This window comes from Suncus etruscus, chromosome 17, assembly GCF_024139225.1.
Source record: "Suncus etruscus isolate mSunEtr1 chromosome 17, mSunEtr1.pri.cur, whole genome shotgun sequence".
In the NCBI taxonomy this organism is placed as follows: Eukaryota; Metazoa; Chordata; class Mammalia; order Eulipotyphla; family Soricidae; genus Suncus; species Suncus etruscus.
The window spans coordinates 39,180,411-39,195,813 of record NC_064864.1 but is presented as its reverse complement, the minus strand read 5'-3'; the positions used below and the strand labels follow the sequence as shown (position 1 = coordinate 39,195,813).

Here is a 15,403-nt window from a genome sequence, read left to right as displayed (position 1 = left end):
GATAAAACATCTACTGTGTTGTTGACATATCGATGGGCTATTCACTGCACCCTGTGCTGTCACTGTCCTGATTTTCTTTTTTTGGCTTTGGTCTTCTCAGTGATCTTCTTTTCTTGGTAACTTTACTACTTCCTGGAAAGTTCTTCGGTGTTATATTTGGGGTTTCTGTTTCTACTCTATCTGCATGAAGTAAGGGAGAAACCCTTCAAAATGGGGTTGCTGGGAAGTGGAATTGACTTTCCACTCATGGCCCCAGGACAATGCTCCAGAAAGAAGATTGCTATAGTCCCTACATCTATGAATGTGTGTCCCCAGGTACAGGATTTGATCTGGGGCCACAGGGAGCAGGGTGGTGCTGCTGCACAGCTGGGGAAGGGGAACGCTTGCCCCACATGTCATGGCCCTCGTGCTGTAAGTTTTGGATGAGAGGAGTAAGGGACTCTCCACTGCTACTCATGAAGACTGGGGATCCTCCCTTGCCTTGCCTGGGGCCGACCCAGGTTCTATCTGTGGCACCAGCTGGTTTTCTGAGCATCACCAGGTATGCTCTGGACTCTTGACCACCCCAGCTAGTAGTTCAATACTCAGGTTGAAGGCTATGGTGATGCTGGTTCCTGTGGTGCCAAGATCACCTGGGCATCTGTGAAACTGCTCAGGGCCTCCAGGGCACACCTGGTGATGCTCAGAGGATCAGCTGGTGCCAGCGATAGAACTGGGTTGACCCAGGCAAGGCAAGTATCTTCAACCCTGTGCTCTTTCTCTGTCCTTGCTTCTAAGTCTTGATCCCAAATATCTTCTGGATCTTCCCAGCAGGGGCCCAGTGTCTACTGTGTGCCAAACAGGGAAGATTAATTCAGAAACACACTGTATACCCACCTTGTGGCAAAGACCTGGGTTGGAAAGTCAGAGAAAGGAAGTAATGTGGGAAAGTAATGAAAGTAATGAAGGAGGCTACTGGTTGTCACTTCAAAGGTGAGAGGGAGGACGAAGATACAAGGACAGAGTTCTGAGTACATGCAAGGGAAGCAGAATGGCCAGCACATACCTGTGCACCAAGATGGGCCAGAATTCCCACTGAGGCCAATAAACTTTATTCAGTTCAGAAATGCTCTTATTATTTGATATTTCATTTTATTTTATTTTTATTTTTGGAATACACCGGACTGTACTCAGGGACTACTTTCTGCTCTGAATTCTAAGGTTGCTCCCAACACTTGCTACATGCAGGACCTGTGTCCAGCAATTAGAAGATACTGATTGCCTTTTAAGTTTTTTGGGAGAAGAGTTTTTGGGCCACCCTTATGGTGCTCAGGAGCTGTTCCTGTCTTCACTCGGGCATCAATCTTGACAATACTCAGGCCCATTTGCAGTGCCAGAAATCAAATCTGGGTCAACCACGAGCAAGGAAAATGCCTTAACCCCTGTTATGCCTCTCATATTGCCTCTTAAACTCCTTAGAGTCTCACAGGGAAGATATTTTTACTATTTGATTTTTATTTTGCAAGATTATAGTTTTGTCATTTGTCAGAGTAAACCAGTTAAAGAAACTATAATGCTCTTCTGCCAAATTCTGATTCTGGCAATACTGACTGTGAAAGACTGATATCCTCCAAGGTGATTATAGGGGGCATCTGGGAGGGCGTGCCCTCAGATTTTCTCAGACAAACAGCCTCTTAGGCTCATGGAGGATCCGAGTGGTAGAAATGCTGAGGGTCATGAGCCTTATTCACTGCTGTTTCGGCTGAGAATGTGACCCTCTTTTACTGTCCCAGAATGGAATGTTCCATAATCTGGATTTAATAGCCCAGGAAATGACACATCCTTAATTGCAAGAGCTGCTATGCATTGGGAGAAATATGTGCTTGGGAAGTATTTTTAGTGTGGCCTTGGCTGTTATTCCTTCATTAATGTCTTCTTTTTTCTCTCATACTCCCTTGTCAGCTAGCTTCCTTCTTCCAATCTGAAACAAATCTGAAGCTGTCTGGATGCCTCTGTCCCCTCCTATCACAGACCTTTTGACTGCAGCCTACTCTGCATCTTTATCAAAATTCTCTAGATTTTCTCAGACTAAAGGCCCCTACTTCTGCTCTATCCCAGCTCTCTAAGGATGAATTCAGAAGCTCTGGGATTGCCAGCAACCCATGGGAATTAACAGGAAATGAGAACCAGCCGTGAGAGATAATGCAGCCTATGCTGGGTCCCTGCTTACTGACCAATTCCAAAGAGGGCCCTTGTATATTCTCAGCAGAAGGAACTTCTCCTGTGAATCTCATAGCCAGTGGGCAGCCTATTTGCTCGATCAGCAAAGGCCAAAGAACTCACTCACCCCCACTGTGTAGTTCGTGAAAGTCCGTAAGTTGCCCAAATTGACTCACTTCATTCTTAGCATCTGAGGTCATGTCCAATGTGAGTCACTTTGTCCTGTGCATGTCAAAGCTGGTGTATGTGGGCTATTCTGTTTTGTGAAATTTCTTAGAATCATGCTCCTATCAGAGCAGGTGACTGATAGCATTGCCATTTCCAAGTGCAACTGGAAAGTCAGACATAAGGCCATGACTGTCACCTGTCCTTAGCACATGCACAACTGAGCTAAAGGAACTGTGGGCCAGTTCAGCTCAGCAGTTATTATTGAGTGCTTGCTGTGTATAGGTAGGTGAAGGAAATACTACTCAGTTCAGCAGAAAGTTTTCATCTGTTCTGTTTTCTCTTTCAATTGAGTTTTGGGGATATGGCCATTTTCTGGAACTTTGGTATCTAGATTTTATTATAAATATGATGCTGAGTGATACTGTCCCAAAGACATCTACTTTGTTGCTAGAAGGAGTTGAACATGAACTCTAGTTCTGCCTCTTCATATTGTAGAAACCTGTACCTTCTCTGAAACCTAAATTCTTAATTTATTTTTTGTTTGTTTTGTTTGGTTTGGTTTTTTTGTTTGTTTGTTTGTTTTTTAGCCATCAGATTACCAAAGATCTGTGTTCATCTCTCAGTAGTCAGAACACAAGCCACTTCCTTTAGGAGCCTCAACCCAATGTCTCACTCTAGTTACCAGTTTCTCCCTGACAACTGGAAGAACAGCGTCTAGTAAAGACAGCTCATTAAAAAGTAGGAAGATTATCTTGTTGGTCTTCCCTTACAGCAAACACACAGAGCTCTGTATTGTCCACCAAGATTACAGACTCAATTCTTCATTTCTCAAGTGCATATAATACTAACTCCCTCATGACCAGGTTACTGAAAGGATGCCAGAAGATGTGTATGAAGCATCCAACACAGTGCATGTCTGCTCAGTAAATGCTATTTATTACTGATTTGCTGCCTATGAGAAGTTCCAGACCTATCTCTTCTGATTAGTAGGGATTCAAGAAGGGTAGGAGCAAGGAGACACATGCCTCGGATAGATTTTGCTGTCCTCTATAAACTTTTTAGTTTACAACTTAAACCAGAGATCAGTGTTGTTCAGCATGTTTCTGAAGGAGTGGTGTCCTCTTCAGGGAGCATTTGGCTGGGCTCCTCTAACCAGCTCTTTCCACTGTGTTCTCTGCATTCCTCACATATATTCTGGGCCAGATTTCTAAACAGGTGCAGTAGAATCACAAAGGTGCATTGTTCTCTAGTCAGATGATATCAGAGGGATTACACAATCTCTGACTCATCTGATGCTGGAGCAGAAGAAACCTCTAGCATGAGGGTGGCACATTGAATTGTTTTTTAGACTTGCCTGCAGTCCACTGAACTGGCTCTGGAGATTGGATTCCACCCTCTTCTAGTGGCCATAATTACTTCTCTGGTCCAACATCTAGCTCTTTGAAGCTAGGGAATTTAGGGAACATTCTAGCTAGGCTCTCCTTTCAAAAAATTATTATGTAGGCTTTCCCAGAATTGCACAGTTGTGGTGTGTGTGTGTGTGTGTGTGTGTGTGTATGTGTGTGTGTGTGTGTGTGTAGGAAAGAGTGAGAAAGAAAGAAGGAATAAAATAACCCTTTTATTTTATATTAAACTAAGTTGATATCTTACACAAAAAGTGTTTTATTTTTGTTTTTAATTAGTCTTCCTCTTCCTTCCCTGCACTCTGGCCCATGAAAACAAGGTAGGCAAATTTACTCTACATCATTTTTCTGAATAGTGTTCATGGAGCTGCTCTCTTTGGAGAAAAAAAATGATTTTAAAATGAAGATTTTTACTTTGAAAGAATTCATAAGGCCCAATACAGACAATTGTCTTTTACTCTCCACCCAGTTTCCCTCGATGATAACATCTTGAAAACTAGAGCACAATTTCAAACACTAGAATAGTGTTTTTTTTGGTCAAGATTCAGAACATTTATATCACCACAAAAATTATTCAGGATGCCCTCTATTATGTCCATATCTACTTTTATTCCCTCTCCCTGTGATTTTACTATATCCTAGGTAACATGGTTATAATCATTTTACACTTATAGTTATTTTTTGACCAAGAAGTCAGGGAACACTCCTGGTAGGCTTAGGGAATCATATGAGGTACTGGGGATTGAACCCAGGCAGGCCATGTGCAAGGCAGATGCTCTATTTCTCTGGCCCCTAACATTTAGCTTTTTGTTTTTGTGTTTTATTTTTGGGCCACACCCAGCTGTACTCAAGGGTATTCCTGGCTCTGCACTCACTCCTGGATGACTTAGGGGACTATATGTTATGCTGGGGATCAAACCTGAGTTGGCTGTGTGTAAGGCAAGTGTCTTTCCCACTCTACTGCAGCTCGGACCTCTAACTTTTATCATTTTAATGTAAAGATTATAGCACCTACCACCACACCACCATCACAGTGCATCATCTTCTCCACCACTCTGCTTATGTTACTTATAGTCTACCTCTTTACTTTCCTTCTCTCTCCAAACTGTTTGGTAATCTAAATTTTGTAATCCAAGGCCCAAGAGTTCTTAATTGTTACTGTTGATTCTCTTTTGATTCTCTGCAGACCACAGATGAGACCATAAATACAAATTTGGTATTTGTTCTTCTGCCTCTGACTTACTTTGCTTAACAAGATATGCTCCATTTCCAACTAAGTTGTAGCCAACCACAAAATTTCATCATATAGCTGCATAAAATTCCATAGTAATAATTGACCATAGATTCTTCTTCTACTCATCTGCTATTGAATATTAAGTGGTTTTCATTTCTTGACTCTTATACTTTATGTAATGAAATAGATGTGCAGATAACTTTTTCAGTTAATGTTTTTGTTTTTGGTGTGGGGCAGGTTAGAGGTCAAGAAGTGACCTGAGCACCAATGGGTGTGGCCCCAAAACAAACAAACAAACAAACAAACAAACAAACAAACAAACAAAAAGAAGTGGAGCTGCTGGGTCATGTAGAAGATTTGTTCTTATTTTGTCTACATATTTACCAATTTACCATATTTACTGATTGCTTCAAATCTTGTTAATATGTGCCAGTCTCACTAATATAAGGTGATATCTCTTACGTTGATTTGCCTTTCCCTGACAATAAGGAACAATGACAATAAGAGGTACTGAGCACATTCTCTTATACTTTTCATCTATCTGTATATCTTCTTTGTAGAATTTTCTGTTTATCTCTTCACCCCACATTTTTTATGCCTCCCTCCACTCCTTAACTCCTGGCAATTCGTTGCTTCCATTTGTGTGCTTTTTTTTTTTTCCAAAAAAGTTTTATCTTAATGGAATCACCCAGTATATGACTTGATTTTTTTTCTTGGTGATATAAAATAGTTTTGTTTAAAGGAATTTACTTAGTAAAACTGAAGGGGGGGAAGATAGGGAGGAGGGAAAAAGAAGAGAGAGAGAGAGAGAGAGAGAGAGAGAGAGAGAGAGAGAGAGAGAGAAAGAGAGAGAGAACATGATCATCTCAGAATGGAAAAAGCTAGGGGCTTTCCATTTTGGGTGGGGACTCACGAAAAAAGGGAGAGGACTCATTTTTTTTCACTCAGCATAATTCACAGGAAATTTATTTTGTATTAAATTACTGTGAGATACAGAAAAAGTTGTTGACGGTTGGGTTTTAGTTATGCAGTATTCCAACACCCATTCCTTTATAGTGTTCCTCTGTTGTAGATACTTTTTCTCTCTCTTCTGCACCCTTTTTCCTTTATGTACTTTGATTTGTAATACTGTTACTGAAAGAATATTATACATATAATTTTATCTCCTTTCAACACCCAGTTTTTGTCCAGAGTGATCATTTCCAACTATCATTTTTATAGTGGTCCCTTCTCTGCCCTAACTTCACTCACCTGCTATTTGTGGCAAGTTTCCTACTATACACCAGTCTTCTTGGTCCTCGTTTCTATTGTCTGTGGGTTTTACTCTTACATTATGGGTTTGTTTTTTTTTAAATATCCCACAAATAATCATTTTATGTCTATCCCCACACTCTGATTCAGTGCTGACATAGATACAGGTAGAAAGGGACTCTCAGTCACTGCTGGTGGGAATGTAGATTGATCGAGTGTAGACTGTTTTTGGAAAACAATATGGACATTCTTAAAAAAACTAGAAATTGAGCTTTCATATCACTCAGCAATACCACTCCTGGTAATATACCTTAGGACTCTAAAACAATGCAGAAAAGACATTTGTACTCTTATGTTTGTTGCAGCACTATTCACAATAACCTAAATCTTGAAATAATCCATGTGCCCAAGAATAGATGAGTGGATAAAGTAACTTAGGTACATCTACACACTGGAATACTATGCAGCTGTTATGAAAAATAAAGTAATGAAATTTGCTTGGATAGACATGGGAAGTATCATGCTGAATGAAATATTCAGTCTTTTTAAATGTACCAGCTGGTTCTTTTTCTTTCTGTTTCCATGTGAAGAACATCTTTGTTTTAATTGTTGTGAAAGCACATGGTATAAAATACATTATCCCAGCCATTTTTAATTTGAACTGATAGTCACTATATGCATACTATTATGTGACACATTTTGAAATGTTTTCATCTTGCAAATTTAACACTGAAAATCAGCTCTACTCATCCTTCTTTTCCCTGACAACTACCATTCCACTTGGTTTTTTAAAGTTTTTCTTTAGATATTTCATAGAAGTAGAATTATCAGAGACATTATTTGTCTCTGACTACCTTTATTTGAATGGCTTATCCATTTATCTACCACTTCTTTAGGTGGTTTTCTTGCATCTCTGAGATATGAAAAATGCCACAGTGATCTTGAAGGTGAAACTGCCTAAGATTGTGATTTTAGTTATTATGGATGTATACTTAGAAATACAGTTGGTTGATAATATGGTAGTTGTAACTTTATTTTTTTTAAGAACTTCTGTGCTTTTTTTTTACATTTAATTTTGCTAGATTGTGCCAAATTGTTTTCCAGTTTCTAGTTTACAGTCTCTAAAAAGTATAATAGCTTCAAGGGTGTATTACCTCACTGTGGGTTTTTATTTTTTATCGTGACTGAACTTCATTTACACAGAATTATTTATGATACAGAGTGACAATGAATGAAGGGCATTCCCACCACCAATGTTATCCTCCCTCCACTCTTGTTCCCAGCATGTCTCCCACATCTCCCTCCTTTACCCCCCAGAATCCTACTGCAAATAGTCTCCTTACAGCTTGTTATAGGTTGGGTATCTATTCTGTTTGGTGTTCCAGTCTGGTCATTTTTTTAAATTTACACTACATATTCATATGACTGGTCCTGGTATCATTCTTCCCCCCCCCTCAATTTTTGAGGCTGAATGATTCAAATTATGCTATTCTGTTGGAGGTAAAAAGGTTAAGGAAAAGAGGAGAAAAAATTTGGTATCAACTACTAAAAAAAAAAAAAATCACCGAATAATATCCACTGTGCTGTTTTTAATAGGAGTTGCATCATTTTACATTTCCACTAAAAATGTATAAGTTTCTAATTTGTCCATCTTTAACAGTTGCTATTTGGGGTGGGCACAACAAATAATACTCAGGGTTACTCCTAGTTCTGTACTCAGGAATTACTTCTGGCAGTACTTGGGTGACTATATAGGATGCCAAGGACTGAATTTGGGTAGACTGCATGCAGGGCAAATGCCCTTTCTGCTTCTCTCCAGTCCCAACTATTTTCTTTTTAGCTTCTGTTTATTTTGACAGTGGTTATCCTAATGGCACATGATGATAATATTGTCATGATTTTGACTTGATTTGTATTTTTCTGATAATTGTTCTTTTTTCTTTATTCCCTCTCTCTCATTAAAATGACCAGGGGTTACACACAGTCTTCGCTAGAGTGCTTGTGCATTTTAGTTGTGCTTCCCAAGGGTTGTGCATTAGGCTGTGATGCTCAAACATTTATCCTTGATGCTCATCAAGGTTCATACTTTTGTGGTTGTTGTGGAATTCCCCTTGCAGAGAAAACCAAATTTTGAATGGCACAAAAACAAGCTTCACCAGTTACATAATGAAATACAGTGTTTGTAAAGCTCCTGGGCAGTTTTCATATTGCTTGTGCATTTTCTTGGGCCCAGTTCTGTGACCCAGGAAGAGCAGGTACTATTACCTCAGTGGTGTAGGTGAGGAAATTGAGCTCCTTGTTCCACGCATTATAGACAGATTCACTTTGATATTCTCAGGAATTAGGTGTATCATAATCTCTGCTCTGTGCAATAATCTTGCTTCTACCAAGGAGAGCAGCTAAATTCTCAGTGGTCAGGTCACTGTTGACATTTTTCCTCTTCCAAATTTTCTCTGGACTATAGTAATGTAGTTTATATATTTAGAAGAAGAAAGAATGCATTCCAATTCCATGGAATTAGGCCAAAAGAAATTGAGTTACTGAAACTGGGAAAATAGCCTCTTATTGCACGAAAGCAGCAGTATACTCCAACTCCAGACATCTCAGAGTCCTGGCCTGCTCTCTGGGGCTGAGTGAAGACAAGAATTTGCTCCTTGGACTCAGGCCTATCCACTCTTTGATTACAGGATGTGTTTGTTCAGAAGGGGATGACTAGAGAAAATTTTCTACCTTTACACATGTTCTAATGAAATCTCAAATATTCTTCACAGCTTAGACCCCTCTCAACCTCCAAGTGGACTCATCATCAACAAGGAATCTGAAGTTTACAAGATGCTTCAGGAGAAACAGGAGTTGAATGAGCCCCCGAAACAGTCCACTTCCTTCCTGGTTTTGCAGGAAATCCTTGAGTCTGAGGAGAAAGGTAACTGGTTATGCCTGTGGACAGAGGCTCTTGTTCCAGGTCTGGGGAAAGGTGCTGTCTTTACTGACCTCTTAACTGGCCTCAGAGGTAGGAGGAGGAGCACAGAGTGGTTTGGAGGTCATGGGTTTAAAATGCCCATAACTTTGGGTCTGGAGCAGTGACACTAGAGGTATCTGTCTTGCTAGTCTAGGACTGACCGCAGTTCGATTCCTTGGCATCCCATATGGTCTCCTCAAGCCAGGAGCAATTTCTGAGCTCATAGCCAGAAGTAACCCCTGAGCATCAGTGGGTGTGGCCCAAAAACAAAACAAATAAACAAAATAAATAAATAAAATGCCCATAACTTAAAAACATTTTGGTTAATTTTTACTTTTTTTAATAAAATTCTTTTTAGTTTATTCTGGGGCTGGAGCAGTGGTGCAAGCGGTAGGGCATTTGCCTTGCACGTGCTAACCCCTGGCATCCCACATGGTCTCCCAAGCCAGGAGCAATTTCTGAGTGCATAGCCAGGAGGAACCCCTGAGTGTCACTGGGTGTGGCCCAGAAAAACAAAAACAAACAAAATATTATTTTTAGTTTATTTAAAAAATAAAATAAATTCTTAATTGAATCACTGTGAGATACACAGTTACAAAGTTGTTCATGATTGACTTTTAGTCATACAATGAATGTCCTTTCATAAAGTGCACATTTCCTGCTACCAATGTCCCCGTTTCCTTCCCACCCCCCTTTTCTCCTGCCTGTCTCTATGGTAGACATTTTTCATATATATGTATATATGTATGTATGTATGTATGTATTTCTCTCTTTCTTCATTTTTCTTTATAGACCTTGTGGTTTGTGATGTTGTTACTGAGAGAGTTTCATGCATATTACTTTTCTTCCTTTCAGCACCCAATTCTTGTCCAGAGTGATCATTTTCAACTATCAGTGTCATAACAGTCTTTTCTCTGACCTAACCACTCCCCCACTATTTGTGGCAAGCTTACTACAATAGATTGGTCCTCCTAGCTCCTCCTGGCCCTCATTTCTATTATCTTTGGGAATTATTACCATACTATATATTTTTATACCACAAATGAGTGCAATTATTCTATGTCTATCCCTCTCACTCTGACCCATTTTGCTTTGTAATACACTCCATATCCATCCATATATAAACAAATTTTATGACTTCAATTTTAGAATTCTTTTTAAAACTTTTCATCAAACATCTTGATGTACAGTTATTCATAGTTAAGTTTTAGATATATAGTGTTCTAGCACCAATTCCACCAATGTCCTTAGATTTTCTCCATGCCTTTCATTCCTTCACCAGCCTGCCTCTTTGACAGGCATTTTTGGTGTTTGTTGTTTGTTTGTCTTTTGGGTGGTGGTGGTGGGTGGGCCACCTCAGGCAGTGCTTTACTTAATGTTGACTCTATGCTTAGGAATCACTCCTGGTTGAATTGGGGACCATTATGTGGTGTCAGGGATCGAACCTGGGTCAGTAGTGTGAAAGGCAAGTTCTCTACCTGCCGTACTATCTCTTTACCCTCCCTACCATAACTTTTGAGACAATGACAATGAGGAAGAGAGCAGGAGAGGGTGAGGAGAGGGAGATGGGAAGATAAAAAATGAGACAGGAAGGTCATGGGTTCACAACCACATCTGTCTAACTATGTTGTGACTCATAAGTGTTGAAACACTGAGGTAAGGAAGGGCGGGCTGGAATAATGTGGTATTCTGTTGGTCTGTCTCCTGGCCATTGGTTTGAGCTCACAGGTCACCCTTCTGTGATGTTTGTCATGTGTCAGTAGAGGGTAATAACAAAGCAGAAGGTAGATGGACCAGCAGCCCCTTATAATCAGGCATGGGTGATACACTTGAGGATTTGTGTTTGTTCCTGCTCTAAGAGAAAGTGACCTCATGAGAACTTTTGCCCCAGTTTGGCCACACCTGCTTCCACATCTGTTACCCAGGAATAAAAATTCTTTCCTCTAAGATTGTTGTGAAGATCACAACACATACATCACAGTACATCTAACCATTCTGATATTTGGAAATTTTTTATTTACCTGGAGTCTGATGTAAGCTACTATTTTGACTTTTACTATAAGCAAACAAAGGGGGATGAAAGAAGGAACATTTCTTTGAATTTAGTGTGAACTGTGTAAGTGAGAAAAAACATTTAGCCAGAAGGTGGCACTGCAGGACTAAAACCACCATTGTGCTTTTGGCTTTCTCCTGTCACAGAATCTACTTCCTTAGGGTCACGCTTCATTCTAGGATAGAATGTGAATTCCACTGTCCCACACAGGCACCCAATTGCCCCTTCCTTCTTTCTTCCTACTATCCTCTGGAACCCTCTTCTTTCCTGACTTCTTTATTTTCCCCATCATGAAAACAACCTATCACATGAAAGCCTCTAATTTTTCTGATTTGGTGTCTGAGCATCCTGAGTTTGCCAATCTGAGCTCTACCTGTTTGCAAAGATGCTGCCATTTCCTCATTTTGACAGAGACAGGCAAACTCAGGTGGCTTTGGCACGAATAGCCAAAAAAATGAGGAGCTTTTTTGGGGTACTTTGAGTCATAAAGCTGCCCCCTGGGATCTTCTGAGATGTTTCAGGGCAAGGCCTTGATCAGGGCAATGTGTAAGAGGCGTCTTCCTAGATACAGATTTTAAGGGTGCATAAAAACTTTTAATGATCAAGACAAAGATTATATGCTTTTGTTTATTTTGTTTTGGGGCCACACCCAGCTGTACTCAGGGATGATTCCTGGCAGTGCTAGAAATTAAATATGGGTTGGTCATATGAAAGGTGAATGCCTGACACACTATACTGTTTTTTCTAGCCAGTTTGGTTTTTTTTTTTTTTTATAGGTAAATTTATGCATCTCTTGCTTGTGTTGTAGGCCTGCTGGTCAGCTTTGGCTCAGACTTGGGCAGCACTATCACTGAACCTCTTAAGTCTTCTCCTTCAGAGGCCAGCAGAGGGAGGCAGCCATCTATCCTGCTTACTGCCTGTGACCATGAATAGACAGGGAAAGAAAGGTTGAGTTGGGACCAGAGCAATATCCCACTGAGTAGGGCATTTTTCTTGCATATGGCCAAACCAGGTTTGATCCCTGGCATCCCATAGGGTCTCCTAAGTCTGCCAAGAGTAATTTCTGAGCGCAGAGCCAGGAGTAACCTCTGAGCGCTGCCAGGTATGGCCCAAAAACCAAAATAATGGCAAAAAAAAGGTTGAGTTAAAAGAGGAATTATTTCTGGGGCCGGAGCAATAGTGCAGCAGTTGGGCATTTGCCTTGCATGTGGCTGGCCCAGGACGAACCTGGGCTCTATCCTCTATCCTCTATGTCTCTGAGAATTATTGCAAAAATGTCTTTTATTTTTCTTAAAACCCATAGATGAGGCACTATTCTGTGCCTATCTCTCTTCCTCTGGCTTATTTCACTCAGCATAATAGATTCCATGTCCATCCACGTATAGGAAAATGTCATGACTTCATCTCTCCTGATGGCTGCATAATATTTCATTGTGAATATATACCACAGTTTCTTTAGCCATTCATCTGTTGAAGGCATCTTAGTCTCCCATAGGATCTAACTATACCACTCCTAGGGATATACCCTACGAACACAAAAATACAATTCAAAAATCCCTTCCTCACACCTATATTCATTGCAGCACTACTTACAATAGACAGACTATGGAAACAACCAACTTGTTAAGCATTTTAAAGTTTCTATATTATGTTTGTATGTTATACACATTAAATTTATATTTTCAGGGCTGATCATGTGTTAGAGACTGTGAGAATATTATGTGTATATTTTAGTTTTCTGTACTCCAGTGAACAGAGAATGAGCTCATTTTTATTGAACAGAAAACTCAGGACCAGACTGATTAAGTAACTTGCTGAGGATAACACAGCAGAACCAAATCTATTTGTCTTGTAGCCAAAGTCCATTTGGAACACATAGATATGTATTATATATAAAACATATACAAACACAGGAAAAGAAAGAGTAGGAGAGATACTTTTATACCTATGTATAAGTATGTTTGTGATTCTGAAAGTGCCAATTGACGTAGTTCTGTACTTTCTGGCTAACCCATATGTTTTCTTCATTTTAGGAGATCCCAACAAGCCCACTGGTTTCAGAAGTGTTAAGGCTCCAGTCACCAAAGTGGCTGCATCAATAGGAAATGCCCAGAAGTTGCCCATGTGTGACAAATGTGGCACTGGCATTGTGTGAGTATTTGCCTTCCCCAGACCTTTGGAGCTCTACAGTAAAGCAGGCACATGGGGAAGTGTAGGGTTTTGTTCATTTTGGGTATAATGGCAAAGGGGAAATAATCTAGCTTTGAGTAGCAGAACATCAAGAGCCTGTCTGTCATATGTCCCAGAGCCTACTGCCGAGGGGTTTCTTGGACTGAAAATCTCTCAGGTGAAGAACCAGTAAAGTAGGGCAGGAGTGATTGTACAGTCATAAGGCACTTACTGTACATGAGCTGACCTGGGTTCAATCCTTAGCATCCCATATGGTCCCCTGAGCCCATCACGTGTGATTCTTGAGTGCAGAACCAGGAATAACCTGAGCACTACCAGGTATGCCTCCTCATCCCCCCAAAAGAACAAAGAACCAGTAAAGTAAAAAAACAACAACAAAAAAACAGGCTGCTTTGTTAAAGTGGGCGGGGTGGGGTGGGGGAACCCCTGGAGGCCTGAAGGGCTTCAATAGAACTTTGGAGCCTGACCAATTTATAGTTAGCAGGACATTTGCTTTGTATGTATCTGACCTGGGTTAAATCTCTGAGCATCACTGGAGTAATTTCTATGAAGCAGACCCAGGAGTAGCCTGAACACCATTGGGTGTGGCACAAAACCCAACGAAACAAAGCACACAGAAATGGAAGGCCTATGAACCATAGGTGTGAATAGTCTCCAATAGCTAGAAGCAAGTGGGAGGCCCTAACCTGGAACCTAGTATCTTGTGCAGTATTTACTTATCATTTACAGCCACCCCCTTTCTCCCCCTTTCCTACAGTGGTGTGTTTGTGAAGCTGCGAGAACGTCACCGACACCCTGAGTGTTATGTGTGCCATGACTGTGGTACCAATCTGAAACAGAAGGGCCATTTTTTTGTGGAGGATCAAATCTACTGTGAAAAGCATGCTCGGGAGCGGATTACCCCTCCTGAGGGCTATGACGTGGTTGCTGTGTTTCCCAAGTGAACAGGCAGATCTGCACAGAATGCTCCAACTCGCCCCTCATGCAGCGTGTTCTCTATCTGTTGTTGCCTTCTCTGCTCTGGCACATTCTTTATTACTGTGATTTCAGTTTTGCTCTTTAAATGTCAGTTTCCCTTCCTGTGCTTTTGGGCAGTGACTATGTGAAACCTTTACCATGAAGAGAAGAAGGTTTTTCTCAGTGTCTGCTTGCCAGAGCACTGCGTGTTACCTTCACCTCATTTCATCTCTATTGCAAATAGGCATTGGTTGTGTTTGAACAGGCCCAAATTTAATATGTTTGACTTTATTTTGTTTTTACTTAATAAATGTATGGAACCCGAAAGCAGTGTCATGTCTTCTTGTCATTGATCTTGTGCTCTATTTCCAAAGGAGATTTTTGTGGCTTTTAGCTCTTTGAAAAGTACTCCAGCTTGTCTTTCTCTGATGGTCACATAGTGTACATGCTACGTTATAATGAAATGAAACTTCCTTAACTTTTTTCTTGGCTTTATCAGAGGAAATTAATGCCTTTCAAGTAATAAATACAGAGCTTTGCCAGTGGCCTTAAAATGTTCCTAGATTATTTGCTCTACAGGCTGATTGCTGCCATTCTGACCCATCTTCTTTATGAAGAAAAGTGAGCCTCAGATTGTGGCCAACAGTTCTACATGGCTCAAGGAATTTGCAGATTATCCTCTGCAAGGACAACCAAAAGCTTTTTAAAAAAGATCTTCAAAGTTTACCCTTATTGGCTGTACCCTTTGGTTTATTTTCAGATATTTGATTTGAATTCCCCAAGTTGCAAGGGAAGGATCAGGAGAATAAATATTTTACCCTTAAACAGAATTATTAGATGAGCCAGTTGCTTAAATGAGGAGAGGTTCACTGATTCACTCCTCTGGATTAAGAAAATATTGGTTAGAACTCCCTTTCACTACTTTCTCACTGGAGACATTAACTTTTTAAGAACTTTGTTTTATTAGTAGAGGCATCAAACAGAAAGCA

General features: G+C 40.4%; 1 protein-coding gene and 1 pseudogene across 1 annotated transcript in view; one reads left to right on the top strand and one right to left on the bottom strand.

Moving 5' to 3' along the window:
- Positions 1–14,577, top strand: part of PDLIM1 (PDZ and LIM domain 1) — a 48,579-nt gene extending 34,002 nt beyond the window's left edge. Inside the window, exons 5-7 of the mRNA XM_049764315.1 lie at positions 9,027–9,178; positions 13,301–13,418; positions 14,215–14,577. Coding sequence (XP_049620272.1) covers positions 9,027–9,178; positions 13,301–13,418; positions 14,215–14,401 — 457 coding nt within the window. The 3' untranslated portion in view covers positions 14,402–14,577. The remainder of the gene's footprint in view (positions 1–9,026; positions 9,179–13,300; positions 13,419–14,214) is intronic.
- Positions 2,953–3,227, bottom strand: LOC125995137 (uncharacterized; annotated as a pseudogene).
- Positions 14,578–15,403: the final 826 nt, after the last annotated feature.